Raw genomic sequence first — 15444 nt, 5'->3', positions numbered from 1 at the left:
CGTATCGCATCTTAGCGTATCGTGTCTTATTATATCGTACCTTAGCGTATCGTTTCTTATCGTATCATGACGTATTTTATTGTATCGTATCGTATTTTAGCATAGCTTATCGTATCTTATCATATCTCGTCGTATCATATCTTATCGTATCTTAGCGCATCTTAGCGTATCTTATTATATCGTGTCTTAAATCATATCTTATTGTATCTTAGCGTATTGTATCTTGTTGTATTTTATCGTAATTTATCGTATTTTAGCTTATCTTATCGTATGGTATCTAATCGTAATTTATCTTAGCGTATGTTATCGTATCGTATCTTAGAGTATCTTATTGTATTGTATCTCAGCGTATCTTATCGTATCTCATCGTATCTTATCGTATTTGAGCATATCTTAGCATACCTTATCTTTTCGTATTTTATCGTAACATATCTTATCGTATCGTATTGTATTGTATCTACTCATATCTTATTGTATCTTATCGTATCGTATCATATTGTACCGTACCGTGTAGTACCATATTTTAAAAACCACGATAACATCATGCAAGCGTTCCGCATAGACGATGGGTCAACATTGATTTGAAGATGTCCGTCCCGCAGGATTACATCGACTCACTGAAAGGCCTGTGCTATGATGGGATGGAGGGACTGCTCTACCTCTCGCTATACTCCTTCCTTTCGGCTTTGGCCTTCACCGCCATTCTTTGCTCTCTGCCCGGCGCCTGGAGGAGTTTCCCAAGGTGAGGGAGGAAGACCTAAACAAATGAAATAAAATATATACAGGTAACATCCGAGTTACGACCACCTGTACTTACAACCAAGACCACCAGACAAGATTTATTTATTTATTCATGTATGTATGTATTTATTCATGTATTTATTTATTTATTTATTTATTTATTTTTAATTCTACGCCTGCCACCGCAACGCGCAGTCAGCCGGCAAAGCGTACTACAATGTTGGCCAGCCAACATGTCACACACTCGCACAGCAATCTACTGCGTGACTACACTCAATACAGTAGTTATACAGTGCAGGTACCGTCTCGGCAACATCTCCTGTAGTACTGTATGCCGCTTTTTTTTTCCCATGAGTCCGAGCGTGTGTGTCGGGCGACCTCTTTTGGCCGTTAGCAGGGTAAGTATAACATTTATTAATGAACTGTACACTAAACAGTTTTGTATACATTACCAGGTACAGTAATAAAAATCGATAATACGAAATATAAAATGATAAAACGACACTAAAAGGGAAGTTATAACATTCATAAATGAATTGTACAGTAAACAGTTTTGTATACATTACAGGTGCAGTTATGCAGTAATAAAAATCGATAATACGAAATATAAAATGATAAAAATCGCACTAAAAGTTATGAAATTTATAAACGAGCTGTAAACAGTTTGTTATATAATAATATTCAATGGAAAACGTTGCTTAAAAACAACAGATTGACATCGTATACTATCCTGTCGTGTAAACGTCACGTCGGCCATTTTGAATAGATTTCAACTTACGACCGTTTTGTCGGAACGGAACCCGGTCGTAACTTGGATGTTACCTGTATATATAAAAATAAAAATGATAAAAAAACATCAATTTACGACTACTCCGGATAAGAATTTGATTCTGGATGGCGCTACTGCACACGATTGCTAACCTTCTTCCCAACCGCCACAGTTTGAATGTGTGTCAGTGAAGAAGAAGACGTTTAGGTGAGGTAAATGGCCTCCAGGCCAGATGAAACTTGGTAAGTTGATTCAAATATCGACGTGGTGGAAAAATTCCAACATGCTCCAACTCTGGAACTGGTTCCCAGTCTCGCAAAACTTTGACGACATTGAACTCGACTCGATCAATTTCTGCCACCTTGTTCTGCTGTCACAGTCCTCAGTTAAAATCAAATCAAGAAAACAAACGCGAGAGAACAATACAGTGATACCTCGGTTTACGAACCCCTTGGCTTACGAACGTTACATTTATCAAAATGTTACCTTGGCATACGAACTATTTTTCGGGATACACACGGAGCTGCCACAATGAGTGATGTGTCGTTCGCGAACGGGGCCGTTCTAACAAGAAAATGGCAGCCGGCTTGTTTTGGTCCTCTATTCCCTGCCCCCAGTGGTCGGTTAAAGCCACGTGATTGGTCAAGAACGCAGCAGTGAGAGGGAGGGGATTTATAGACAGAGAGAGATTGAAGCCATTCTCCAAAAAGAAAATGGCAGCCGACATTTTACCCCGCCAAGAACGCAGCAGTTAGGGGAGGCGGTTTAAACATTAGAGACAGGCAGACGACAGAGAGAGAGTGACAAAATGGATAGAAAACAATGAAATTTGGACTCGCTTCAACTTTGATCGTTCAAAGGCAGAGTGTAGACTGCAAGATTAAAATTCCCATCAATGAGGCTCCACAAATCACCCGCACAAGCCATCTGTACACTTGATGCAAAAAGCTATCAAGCCAGCTAAACAGAACACAATTGATGAGGAACAAGGTAAAATTATGGCAGAGAAAGCACCTACAAGGGATCATTCCTCATCAAGTTCAATGCTGAGGAAACCGCCATTCCATCAAGCCATCCACGACCATCACAAAGGTGAATAAAACCACTTTATTATACTTTATTTCTTTAATTATAATACCATAGCACATTTATTATACATAAAATAAGGTATATTTTGTGTAGTTTTTAAGGCTTAGAAGATTAGAAAGTAGAAAATTATGTTTTATGGGGACCTGGGAACGGATTATTCTCATTTTAATGGTTTCCTATGGGAAATTAATTTTTGGGATACACACTTTTCGCCTTACACACTCTGTCTGCGAACCAATTAAGTTCGTAAGCCGAGGTATCACTGTAATGCAAAACCAACGACGCAGTGACTAAAAACGACTCGCTATGTTGCGTCTTTGTCCACCATGTTGTCCATTCATTCCTCACACATCTCGATCTTTCTCTCTTCCATGGGCGTCGTTTGGCCAGTGATTCGGAAGAGTACGAGGACTCGGACAGCGAGAGTGAGGACCCCTTCACTTCCCATCAGGCACGTAGACAGACGGCCTCGGGGTCTCAGCGGGGGGCCATGGCCCCCTTCTATAATTACCAGGGGGCCGGGTGGACGCCCCCCTTTTCTAGCGCGCCGCCCCTCCCGTGAGTAACACCAGACACACGGACATGCAGACAGACAGACAGACAGACAGACAGACAGACAGACAGACGGAAGCTTCCAGGAGAGTCCAGAACACGTAGACTTGCATATTACATAACCCAACCGGCCACAATATTCGTTACGCTTGCACAATCTAATGAAATCCAATTGAAGAGGTGTATAAAAGGTTGGCTGGAATTGGTGTAGGACAGCTCTAGCTAGCTAGCTAGCTATTTAGTTAGCTAGATAGCTAACTATCTAGCTGCCTACCTATCAATCTAGCTAGCTGCCTCCCTACCTAGCTAGCTAATTACCTAGTTATCTAGCTAGCTAGCTAGCTACCTAGCTAATCTATCTATCTAGCTACTCTATCTGTCTACCTAGCTATCTATCTAGCTATCTACCTACCTAGCTATCAAGTTAGGTAGCTAACTGCTACCTAGCTATCTATCTAGCTAGATAGCTACCTACCTACCGATCTATCTATCTAGCTAGCTACCTATCTTGCTACCTAGCTATCAAGTTAGGTAGCTAACTGATACCTAGCTATCTATCTAGGTAGATAGCTACCTACCTACCGATCTATCTCGCCAGCTAGCTACCTACCGAGCTATTCTAATCTATCTAGCTACTCTATCTATGTACCTACATAGCTAGCTACCTAGCTAGCCCACTACCTACCTACCTAGCTACTCTATATATCTTGCTACTCTATCTCGCTATATATCTAGCTATCTAGCTAGCTATCTTGTATTTATTATCTGTCTGTCTTTTCCTCTGTCGTCTTCCTCTGTCTGTATGTCTTTTCCCCAGTCTGTGTAGTAAGCCCCCGAGGTAGCTAGCTAGCCAGCTTCCTAGCAAGCTAGCCAGCCATTCATCTATTTTGCTTTTAATAGTAGTCGTAGTAGTAGTACATGTATTAATCGTAGTAGAAGTAGTACAAATTGTAGATGTTTTAGATATCATCGTAGAAACGGTCGTGTACGTGGTTAGGCGTGGAAACGGAAGTACAATTAATCGTAGAAGTCCAAGTAGTAGAAATTACAGTTAATCTAAGTCACAGGAGTCATGCTTGATAACAATATTGTCACGATGGTTATTCTTCTGATGATGAAATTAAACAAGATACCAGTAGGGGGAGGAAGTGCGTGTTAAAAATGGCCATCGTCGTCATAGCGACGGTAGAAGTAGTCTTAGAAATGGAGTCTGAGTAGAAATGGGAGTCGGAGAAGTAGGAAACCATTCGACCAAGGGTGTATTTCACCACTGCAACCGTCAAGGGGATCAAACCTTTCTGTCTCAGCGTTATAGTATTACATTTTTTTTCAACGGAGCTCTTTGATTGGATCTCAGTGAAATTGTGCAGGTGTACCTCATGTCGCTTCCACTCAGTCTACATTCCAATTCCTACATCCTTCCTTCATCATAACCAACTTTGACTTTAAACCAGGACACACCAGACAGAGGCAGTCAGTCAGCGTACACTAATACGACACGCCGCAACCACATGTCGATCCTCCTCCGCAGACAGACAGACTTACAGACCTCTGCAGGCAGACAGACAGACAGACTTACAGACCTCCGCAGACAGACCTCCGCAGACGGACAGACTTACAGACCTCCGCAGACAGACAAACAGACTTCCAGACCTCCGTAGACAGACAGATAGACAGACTTACAGACAGACAGACAGACTTACAGACCTCCTCAGACAGACAGACAGACTTCCAGACCTCCGCAGACAGTCAGACAGACTTACAGACCTCTACAGAGAGACAGACAGACTTACAGACCTCCTTCAGACAGACAATCAGACACATTTACAGACCTCTGCAGAGAGACAGACAGACTTACAGACCTCCACAGACAGACTTACAGACCTCTGCAGACAGACAGACAGACTTAGAGACAGGTCAACACGGACGAACGCCAGTGTAGACAGAGGAGAGAGAGTCTGTCTGTCTGTCTGTCTGTCTGCTGCCGTTTCTGTCCAATCTGTCCGTCTGTCTCGAGTGTTTTCCGGACAGACCACGCAGGCCACATAGTAAGACCGTTGCTGCGTTTGTTTGTTTGTTTGTTTGTTTTTTGATGAGGATTTAGGGTGGGCGTCGGTGTAAAATTGACAAAGGAAACCCGAATAGGTCGCGACCTTTCCCTAGCATCCACATCACTCGCCATCACTTGTCTCTTCACTGTGATCTCTCCTTGCTTTTTATCTCATCTTGACTCCTCACAACCGCTAACATCCTGTTCCATGATGGAAATAATAATAATAATAATAATAATAATAATAATAATAATATAATAATAATACATTTCATTTCTAAGCGCCTTTCAGAACTCTCAAGGTCACTTTACAGTCAGAGGATAAAGTTTTTCTGTGGGTGAACAGCGGCAGCCCCATGCGCCAGCGTTCACTCAACCCCGAAGTAACTCAAATAGATAGAAAGCTATCTAGCTAATGGATAGCCAATAGATAGCCAGATAGCCGGCAAGACAGTTTACAGCCAGCCATCTAGACAGCTAGACAGCTAATAGCTAGCGATCTAGCTAATGGATAGCTTATCGATAGCTAATAGATGCCAGATAGCCAACAGCTAGCTAGCAAGACAGCTTATAGCTAGCCAGCTAGATAATGGATAGCAAATAAATTGCAAATAGCCAGATAGCCAACAGCTAGACATCGAATAGCTAGCCAGCTAGCTAATGCATAGCAAATAAATTGCAAATAGCCAGATAGCCAACAGCTAGACATCGAATAGTTAGCCAGCTAGCTAATGGATAGCAAATAAATAGCAAATAGATAGCCAGATAATTAACAGCCATTCAGCAAGACAGCTAATAGCTAGCGAGCTAGCTAATGGATAGCCAATAAACAGCTAATAGATAGTCAGCAAGACAGCTTACAGCCAGTCAGCTAGGCGGCTAATAGCTAGCCAGCTAGCGAATGGAGAGATAATAAATAACTAATAGCTAGCCAACAGCCAGCCAGCTTAAATGCTACTCTGTCTACGGGTCTACCTGAGGAGCACTAACACGCCGCCGCCACTAGTGGGAGTGCTTTCCCCAAATCTTTTTTCCCCTCTTTTTCTCTTTCTCTTCCACCTCTCACACATTCACTAACACGCTAACTAGTAGCGCTTGCGCCTCCAACCAAAAACAGAAATGCCACCGAAAGCGAGCGGACGCCGTTGCTTTTGTGCGCTTGATCTCTAACCGCTGATTCTCCCTTTTTCCCTTTTTGTTTTTTTTTTGACCTGCCCTCGCCTCCCGTCTTTTTCGACGTGTCTTTTTCATCCTCCATCTTTCCCCTTCCTCCCCCCCCCCCTTGTCTCTTTCTCCTCTCTCTACGCAGGACTCCAAACGTTTCCTCCAATGGCAACCCTGGCTATGAGAGCCTCCCTTTGACTGACAGGCAGTCCCCACCCCCCTCTGTGAGTTCCTCTGTTCTTGTGTCTGCCATTTTGTCATCACGCTCGTCGTCAACTAGCTCATTTCACCTAACTCATTTTTTCTTCCGGGGGGGGGGGGTTTCCGTGCATGAAATTGAACTCTATTCGGGGATGGAGGCCTGCTGCGAATATCCCCCTGAGTACAGTGATACCTCAGCTTAAAAGTGTGTGTAAGGCAAAAAGTTTGTCTTCCAAATATTTATTTCCCATAAGAAACCATTAAAATGAGAATAATCCGTTCCCAGGTCCCCATAAAACAGTTTTCTACTAAATAAGCCTTAAAACTACACAAAATATACCTTATTTGGTGTATAATAAATGTGCTATTGTATTGTAGCCGACGCATGAACAGTTCGTTCCAGCAGGTACCAAAGCTTCTCTGCCTTCTTTGTCTACAACATGCACGCCTGTCCTATCAATTGAAAGCAAACTTTTTGTGATATTATAATATAGTGATACCTCAGCTTACGAGCTTAATTGGTTCCCAGAAAGTGTGTATAAGGTGAAAAGTTCGTCTTCCAAACATTTATTTCCCATAAGAAACCATTAAAATGAGAATAATCCGTTCCCAGGTCCCCATAAAACAAAATTTTCTACTAAATAAGCCTTGAAACTACACAAAATATACCTTATTTGGTGTATAATAAATGTGCTATTGTATTGTATTTAAAGAAATAAACTGTACTGATTAATAGTTGTTTTATTGACCTTTGTGATGGTCGTTGATGTAGTTGCCTCTTGATAGCCGAGTGAAGTTGTCGTGCTTTCGCAGCAATAATACCCTTACTCACAATGTCCCCTGCTAGCTGCTTTTCGTTCATCCAAATCAACATATTTGTTCTTATTTTTTTTTTTTGTTTTTTCTTAACTTTGTTACTTCCGGGTTGAGTTAACGCTGGCGCGTGTTGCTGCCACTGCTCACCTGCAGAAAAACTTATCCTGTGACTGTAAAGTGACCTTGAGAGTTTTGAAAGGCACTTAGAAATCAAATGTATTATTATTATTATTAAAAGTACTCCACTCGATAACAAACCACATCTGCACACAAAGAAAGGAGGTGACGAAAACTAGTCCGACAGCCACCGTGGCGTTCTGTGTGGTTTGGTTTGTCTGCCGAAAACTAGTTCGTCAGCCGACATTATATTCTTGCGAATTTAACGTTCGTCAGGCAAAACGTTTGTGAGCTAAAGCGTTTGTAAGCTGAGGTATCGCTGTACAAAGTTGAAAATATGAATAAAATGAAATCACCTGCGTCAGATGACCCCGACGTGAACAAAGAAATAACACACGTGTTCTTTTTTTATTTTGCAGTACTCTCCCAGCATGCTGACTGGTTACGGGGGAAGTCAATCACACCCTAACCCCGCCCATTCGAGGAACCTGTATTCACGTTGATAACTATTTTTCTTTTCTTAGGAAAAAAAAATGTATAGAAGAAGAAAAATAAAATGTTTAGTTTTCAAATGAATGGACAAAGAAAGAATCAAAATGGCCGCTTTGGTCTGGCGTATGATGAAAGTTTATGATTCCGATCATTTTGATGATTAGAAGCGCTTGTTTCGTCAAAAACAAAATGGAGCAGGAGTCAAAAATGAGCGGTAGGATATGAAATCAAACGCCCCCCACCCTTTTTTTTTGTCCAAACTGTGTAAGCTGTGAACATTGTTGAGGCACGTGGAGAATGTGATTGACGTGACTACATGATGTCGTTTTTATATTCTTCAATGTATCACTCGTTTATTGGAGAAAAAAATGTTTTATATTAATTATGGAGATAGAAATATTAAAGAGGAAATTGTTGTCGAAAAAAAAGCACTGGCACGTAGCAAACAAGCACATTTTTATTATTTTTCTTCTTTTCGGTCAATTGTTATGCAGTACCGCCCCCTCCACCCTCACTTGGTATATATTTTTTATCATTACTTTTTATAGGTGGTAATTCTGTATTTTCTGTGTATTACCTCAATGGTATGGAGTATATCGCACTGTCTGTATATATATATATATATATATATATATATATATATATATATATATATATATATATATATATATATATATATATATATATATATATATATATAAGAAAAGAATCACAAATGGTCGAGGGTGACGAGAACTTTTGTTGAATGGAGAGCCCTTAGAGCACGGGTGTCAAAGTCAAGGCCCGCGGGCCAAATCTGGCCCGAAGGACCATTTTATTCGGTCCGCGAAACCTAATCAAACTTGTCAAATTACATGCTCAAGTATTGAGCTAGCTAGCTAATGTGATAGCTGTCGATTGAGCTAGCAATTGAGCTAGCTACTTAGCGATTGAGCTAGTGATTGAGCTAGATTCCTAGCGATTGAGCTAGTGATTGAGCTTGCTACCTAGCGATTGAGCTAGCTACCTAGCGATTGAGATAGCGATTGAGATAGCGATTGAGCTAGCTACCTAGCTAGCGCTTGAGCTAATGATTGAGCTAGCTACCTAGCGATTGAGCTAGCTACCTAGCGATTGAGCTATCTACCACGCGATTGAGCTAGCAATTGAGCTAGCTACCTAGCAATTGAGCTAGCTAGTGATCAAGCTAGCGAGCTACCAAGCTAGCAATGGATCTAAAGAGCGATTGAGCTAGCTAGCTTTCTTTCTATTTAGCTATCTGGCTAATCCTTTACATCACAGGTGTCCAAGTCAAGGCAGAGGGGCCAAATCTAGCCCACCACATCATTTTATTCGCCTCGCAAAAATCAATGAAATTCCAGGCTCATCTATTGAGCCAGCTAGCTAGTGTGATAGCTAGCGATTGAGCCAGTGATTGCGCTAGCTACCTAGCGATTGAGCTAGCTACCTAGTGAATGACCTATCTACCTACCAATTGAGCTAGCAATTGACCTAGCTACCTAGCGATTGAGCTCGCTACCTATCGATTGAGCTAACTAGTTACTACCTAGCTAGCAATTAATCTGGATCGCAGTCGAGCTAGCTTGCTAGCTCTCTTTCTATTCAGCTATCTGGCTAATCCTTTCCATCACCGGTGTCCAAGTCAAGGCACAGGGGCCAAATCTGGCCCGCCACATCATTTTATTCGGCCCGCGAAAGCATATCAAGCATGTCACGTGCCATTTTGCTTGCTAAAGTCCGAAACAAATTTCAAATTGTCCCACCAGAATTTTAATTTTTCATAATTAAACTCCAATAACAGTCATTATTTTTGAAATTTATAACGGCCCCCCGGAAAGGAAACGCTAACGGCAAAAAATGACTTTGACACCCTTGCGTGAGTAGAAAAGCAGCAACAACGGGCACAGAGCAATAAAACTCATGTGCGGCGGGTAGAATAAGTCTACACACCCCCGGTCAAATTTCACTTTAGCCACAATGGTGGTCAAAATTTTAAAAAAGGATTTATTTTGCACAAAAACAGGGGTGTGTGGATTTTTCTGTCCGCTGCAAAGCACAGCGTTGGGTCTCCGCAATTGTTTTTTTTTTTTTTTTTTGGTGTATATTACGATATTTCGGAGATTACTTTGAGTCCTCCCACCCGACCGTGTTAACCGCCCCCCCCCAACTGAGTTTGTACTCTCAATGCTCCTTTTGAATGGCATCCTTTTACACTCAAGAGTCTAACATGAATAACAAGAATTAAAAAATGTAACGATAACCTCACGCTCAACGTATTTTTGTCACTTATTAAATTCCGAAAAGATGGACGCCGAAACCTCTGACGGGCATTTGTGTCCATCTCACTTTCTATTTTTCCAACCAATTTTGTTGTCATAATGCAAATGCATTGACATCCAGATAGATATTCTTTATCCTCTGTGTAGAACGAGGGTTTCAAAGTCATTTTTTGCCGCGGGCCACATTGTGTACAGTTATCTCTCGGGGGCTGTTATGAATTTGGGTAGTTAGGGAGCTAGCTCGATCGCTAGCGAGCTAGCTTGACTGCTAGCGAGCTAGCTCGATCGCTAGCTTGATCGCTAGATAGCTAGCTTGACTTCTAGATAGATAGCTAGCTCGGTCGCTAGCTAGCTAGCTCGATCGCTAGCAAGCTCGGTCACTAGCTAGCTAGCTCGATCGCTAGCTGTCATGACTCAACGCCAAAGGATCAATCACATTGACTGACAAAGTCCATTTTTCATTTTAATATGAGCGCAGGACCCCAATCCGCGATGCTAGCGGGCTAGTGTGGCTAATGAGCACACAAACATGAGCCACAACTTACTAAACATGTATTGCCAGAGGTCTGACCAGCGCTTTCTCAGCACCCAAGCACGTCGTATTTTCAATTCCCGAATACATTTGTGAATGGCAGTGAAAGAGTTAATATGATGACATCATTTTGGCAGTTTTTTTCAAGATGGCTTCCCATGCTACATGAACTGCAGAGGAAATACAGGTAACATCTGACTTACGACCAGCTCAACTTAAGACCACCCGTACTTACAACCATGACCTCCAGACCCTACTTTTAACATTTTTAACTCTACGCCTAGCACCGCAACACGCTAGCAAGCCAGCAACGCGTACGACAATTTTGGCCAGCCAGTCAGCATCTCACACTCGCACAGCAATCGACCGCGTGATGGCACCAGCGGGGCGGAGTTTGCATGTCATTTAGCCTCAGATTCTCTATTCAACATTTTGAATGAATTTCGACTTACGACCATTTCAACTTACGACCTTTTGCTCGAAACGGAACTCTGTCGTAAGTCGGATGTTACCTGTAGTTACAATCATCGGAACTTGGCGTCACCCATCCACAAGTGTGTTGGAAAGCCAGTCGTGCATTTCGTTCGCGCACTTTTTGTCCAGCATCGGGTACGCGTACGAATCGGCAACTCGTACGATTTTTGCGTGTGCATTTTCTACTCGACACCCACTACCTTGTAGTACTGGTAACAAACATTTAGACATCAACAAGTGGTAGAATGCTGATTTTCTTTACTACTTTGGACAAAGATGTACCTTCAACCGGATATCAAGGGTAGCGGGAAGAAAAAAAAATGTTGAAAAGTTTTCCTACTGAGCTTCTTTTTGGCCCGTACGGTCATTTGATCAAGCTGTCTAGCTATTAGCTAGGTATTAGCCAATAGCTAACTAGCTTTCTCAATATCTGGCTAGCTATCTAGTTGCTATCTAGCCAGCTAGATTTCTGAATATCTGGCTGGCAATCTATTAGCTAATTATTAGCTAGCTAGCTAGCTAGCTTTCTGACTATCTGGCTATCTATCTAGCTGGCTAGCTAGTTATCTATTAATTGGCTGTTGGCTAGCTAGCTTTCTGACTATCTGGCTAGCAATCTAGCTGGCTCTCTAGCTAGCTATTCGCTAGCTTTCTATACATTTGAGTTACTTCCGGGTTGAGTGAACGCTGGCGCATGTGGCTGCCGCTGCTCACCCACAGAAAAAAATTATCCTGTGACTGTAAAGTGACCTTGAGAGTTTTGAAAGGCACTTATAAATCAAATGTATTATTATTATTATTATTGATCCCTGAATACTTTCCTGGCATGTGTGTTTAAAAAAAAAAACAACAACGTTTTTTTTCCCCTCAAGTCATACTGTTCGCCCCCTCTACGGCGGAGTCGGGGTTCAACCAAGAACCGTCCTCTTCCACTTGTCGCTGCACCACCAGGAGCATCTCTGCGACGTCTTGAGAGAGCTGCTCGCCGAGAAACGTTCTGGTAGGAAAAAGCAGAAAATTGCACATAAGTGGACCTGATTCTTTTCGTCCAATCAAATTTTAGGTGTACCGTAGTTCTGCTTCGTCGCCGATGCAGACGGGACTCTTCAGCTTGGAGTCCAGGTTGTAGTACTGCCCGTTGACTTGACGGACGGCGAGCCAATGGCGCCGCCGCAGAAGCGGCAAGGAAAGGATGCCGAGCGAGACGCACGAAGGGACGTTTAGGATGAAACCCTGAACCTTGGAGATGCACAAGCTCTGGACGGTCCTATCGGGGAAACGGAGGTAACTGAAACACTAGTAAGCGGTTCCATTTACAGTGACACCTTGGCTTATGAACTTCATTGGTTCCCAGAGTGTGTAAGGTGAAAAGTGTGTATCCCAAAAATTAATTTCCCATAGGAAACCATTAAAATGACAATAATCCGTTCCGAGGTCCCCATATAACATAATTTTCTAATTTTCTAAGCCTTAAAACTACACAAACTATACCTCATTTTATGTATAATAAATGTGCTATGGTATTATAATTAAATAAATAAACTGTACTGTATAATAGTCGTTTAATTTACCTTTGTGATGGTTCATTGCTGCGTTTTTGACCAATCACGTGGCTTTAACCAAAGACTGGGGGCGGGGAATAAAGGACAAAAATGAGTCGGATGCCATTTTCTTTTATGGACTTTAACGGGCTCATTCGCGAACGACACATCACTCATTGTGGCGCTCCGTATGTATCCCAAAAAGTAGTTTGCATGCCAAGGTAAAATTTTCATGAATTTAACGTTCGTAAAACGAAAAATTCGTAAGCCAAGGGGTTCGTAAACCGAGGTATCACTGTATTCTGAGGCACCTGCGTTTGTCCCACCAAACGGCTGCCAAATCCCTGCTCTGGAGCGCCGCCATGATGACGTTGACGTCGTAGTTGCCCGTCCCGAATACCGAACGATGCGGGTTGACTACGCACTGTGGAGCCAACCTTCAAAAAAAAAAAAAAAAATGGGAAAGAAAACCAACAAAATTAACTTCTGATTCAGTCATGAGGAATGTTCATTTCCATCCACCAAATTTCCTTCCAGGATGCGACCACAGTCGCAAACAGCTGATTCATTGTGATGACTTGTGTTCATCTCAAGGAACCGCAGCAATTTCATGGTCCAGATGGTAAACAAGGCAAGTGGACAATAACACGTCTATGGATGCGTGCCGACGCCCAGAAAGTGACATTTTTTTAAAAGAATAGCCACTCCATATTTTCATAGATTTCGTACAGTACAGTTTATTTTTATTTTCAAGCGCATTTATGACATCTTCATTCGACTTACGACCGAGTTCCGTTCCGACCAAACGGTCGTAAGTCGAAATCCATTCAAACTGTTGAATACAAACTCAGAGGCTAAATGACACGGAAACTCCCCCCCTCTGGTGCCATCACACGGTCGATTGCTGTACGAGAGTGAGATGCTGGCTGGCCAAAATTGTCGTACACGTTGCTGGCCTGCTAGCGCGTTGCGGTGCCAGGCGTAGAATTAAAATTTTAAAAAATAGGGTCTGGAGGTCATGGTCGTAAGTAGGGGTGGTCGTAAGTCGAGCTGGTCCTAAGTCGGATGTTACGTGTATTTCCCCTGCAGTTGACGTAGTGCGGGCAAGCCATCTTGAAAAAACTGCCGAAATGACGTCATCATCTTAACTCATTCACTGCCATTCACACATTTATTCAGGAATTGAAAATATGACGTGCTTAGCTGCTGATAAAGCACTGGTCAGACCTCTGGCCATACCATTTTTTCCACGTTAGTGCTTTGTTCCAGCTTCAGCTGTTGTTAAAGTGCTATAGAAACAAATGCATTGTATTGTATTTTGTACATCCGCCCCATTTCAAGCTCAGATAACTCCAGACCCATATAACTTAGGAATGAACTCTTTTTTTTCTGATAAAAGAAGACAGTCGAACGTTTCTAGTGCTGTATTGAATGTTGATGTTGTCCTAAAACTCAATATTCTGTGGGTCCTGGAATTCGAGTGGCGTAAGTACAGGTGGTCGTAAGTCGGATGTTACTTGTAGTTAGTTAACTTCGTTAAAATTTGTCCTCGGAAGGAATTAAAGACTAAAGACTCAAGTTAGCATCGTGTAACGAGGTATCGAACGCAAATGAAGCTTGGGGGTGTGGTTAATCACTTCATCTGAAGAGGCAGATTTCAAACTACGTACTTACGCCCCTAGTACACACAGCAGACGCGCCATTTAAATTGACATAATCATACTGTTCGATCACCGAATTACCACGCGCGTCGTGAAATAAAACGAAGTCTATCATTTCGCTGCGTACCGTTTGCAAATGTCGTCGGCCGTCTCTTTGGTAAACACCCGTTCCTGCAGCACGTTGTTGAGTGCGTGGATGGCGCACAACTCCAGACGCTGCTTCTCGTGGAAAACGCCCCCTTCGCTCATAATTGTCACAGTAAAAAATAACACCGGGTAAATTTTTCAGGAACCTAGCCGGACGAAAGTCAACCTTCGTTGGCCCCTACATCAACGGCATTGAGCTAGCTCGCCATGTTAGCTAGCGAACACGGCGACTAGGATGCACACCAGGCTCACATCTATTAAAAAAAAAACGGCGTGGAATTGTTTGGCTTGTTTTCACCCAATGAATGTGTCGTGTTGTTCGAGAGCAAATGAAATTAGTTGATGACGAAGCAATTCTCAGCCAAATACAAGAAGGCGGCGTTGTGCGTTTGACAGCTCCATCCAGAACCCGGAAGTGCTCGCGCGTTGATGTTGTTGTTGTTTGCCACTGTCACGAGTGTTTCAATCATTCTCAAAACAACACGTTTCCACAGTTTATAATTTTTTCCCGTCCCCACGCATATTTTTCTGTCCGTTTTTCAGGTTTCGTGAAGTATTTCCCTTGCAAATATTTTAACTCGTTTTCATACGACTTTTTCCACCGTTTATACACCTGTTATGAACTTCATATTATGTAACTTATACAAATCGGCTTGCTTTTAGCGTTTTTTTTTCTTTGCGGCATGTTTTTGAAACAGTATTGTATAAAATTGACATTCCCCTTTTAGTGTGTACCAGGTTTTTGTCTTGGTTTTTAAATAATTCTGACGTACTTTGACCAATGTCTAGTATGGTTACGGTCGTTTCATATCATTCAAA

General features: G+C 42.3%; 2 protein-coding genes across 7 annotated transcripts in view; one reads left to right on the top strand and one right to left on the bottom strand.

The window, feature by feature from the left end:
- ttyh1 (tweety family member 1) overlaps window positions 1-8633 on the top strand; it is a 28365-nt gene extending 19732 nt beyond the window's left edge. For 2 of the 5 annotated variants that reach the window (XM_088997927.1, XM_088997926.1), the window contains 4 exons: window positions 603-742; window positions 2990-3157; window positions 6511-6589; window positions 7919-8633. In XM_088997927.1, coding sequence (XP_088854053.1) covers window positions 603-742; window positions 2990-3157; window positions 6511-6589; window positions 7919-8002 — 471 coding nt within the window. In that variant the 3' untranslated portion in view covers window positions 8003-8633. The remainder of the gene's footprint in view (window positions 1-602; window positions 743-2989; window positions 3158-6510; window positions 6590-7918) is intronic. The other 3 variants (XM_088997930.1, XM_088997928.1, XM_088997929.1) reach the window with 3 other exon arrangements.
- Window positions 8634-10720: 2087 nt separating this feature from the next.
- On the bottom strand, window positions 10721-15052 carry josd2 (Josephin domain containing 2). Of its 2 annotated transcripts, XM_088997924.1 has the most exons (4): window positions 14606-15048; window positions 13129-13254; window positions 12346-12543; window positions 10721-12273 (listed from the first exon to the last, which is right to left on the bottom strand). In XM_088997924.1, exons 1-4 carry the CDS (start codon window positions 14725-14727, stop codon window positions 12144-12146), a joined length of 576 nt encoding a protein of 191 aa, XP_088854050.1. In that variant the 5' UTR covers window positions 14728-15048; the 3' UTR covers window positions 10721-12143. The 2 variants fall into 2 exon arrangements, with proteins under 2 accessions (XP_088854050.1, XP_088854051.1); XM_088997925.1 differs by lacking the exon at window positions 13129-13254 and having other exon boundaries at window positions 14606-15052.
- Between the last annotated feature and the right edge of the window lie 392 nt (window positions 15053-15444).

Source organism: Hippocampus bargibanti, linkage group LG06 (genome assembly GCF_051943395.1).
Source record: "Hippocampus bargibanti isolate YZ-2025 linkage group LG06, ASM5194339v1, whole genome shotgun sequence".
NCBI classification, from domain to species: domain Eukaryota; kingdom Metazoa; phylum Chordata; class Actinopteri; order Syngnathiformes; family Syngnathidae; genus Hippocampus; species Hippocampus bargibanti.
The sequence above is the reverse complement of the archived record's forward strand: the minus strand, read 5'-3'. Positions and strand labels throughout refer to the sequence as shown.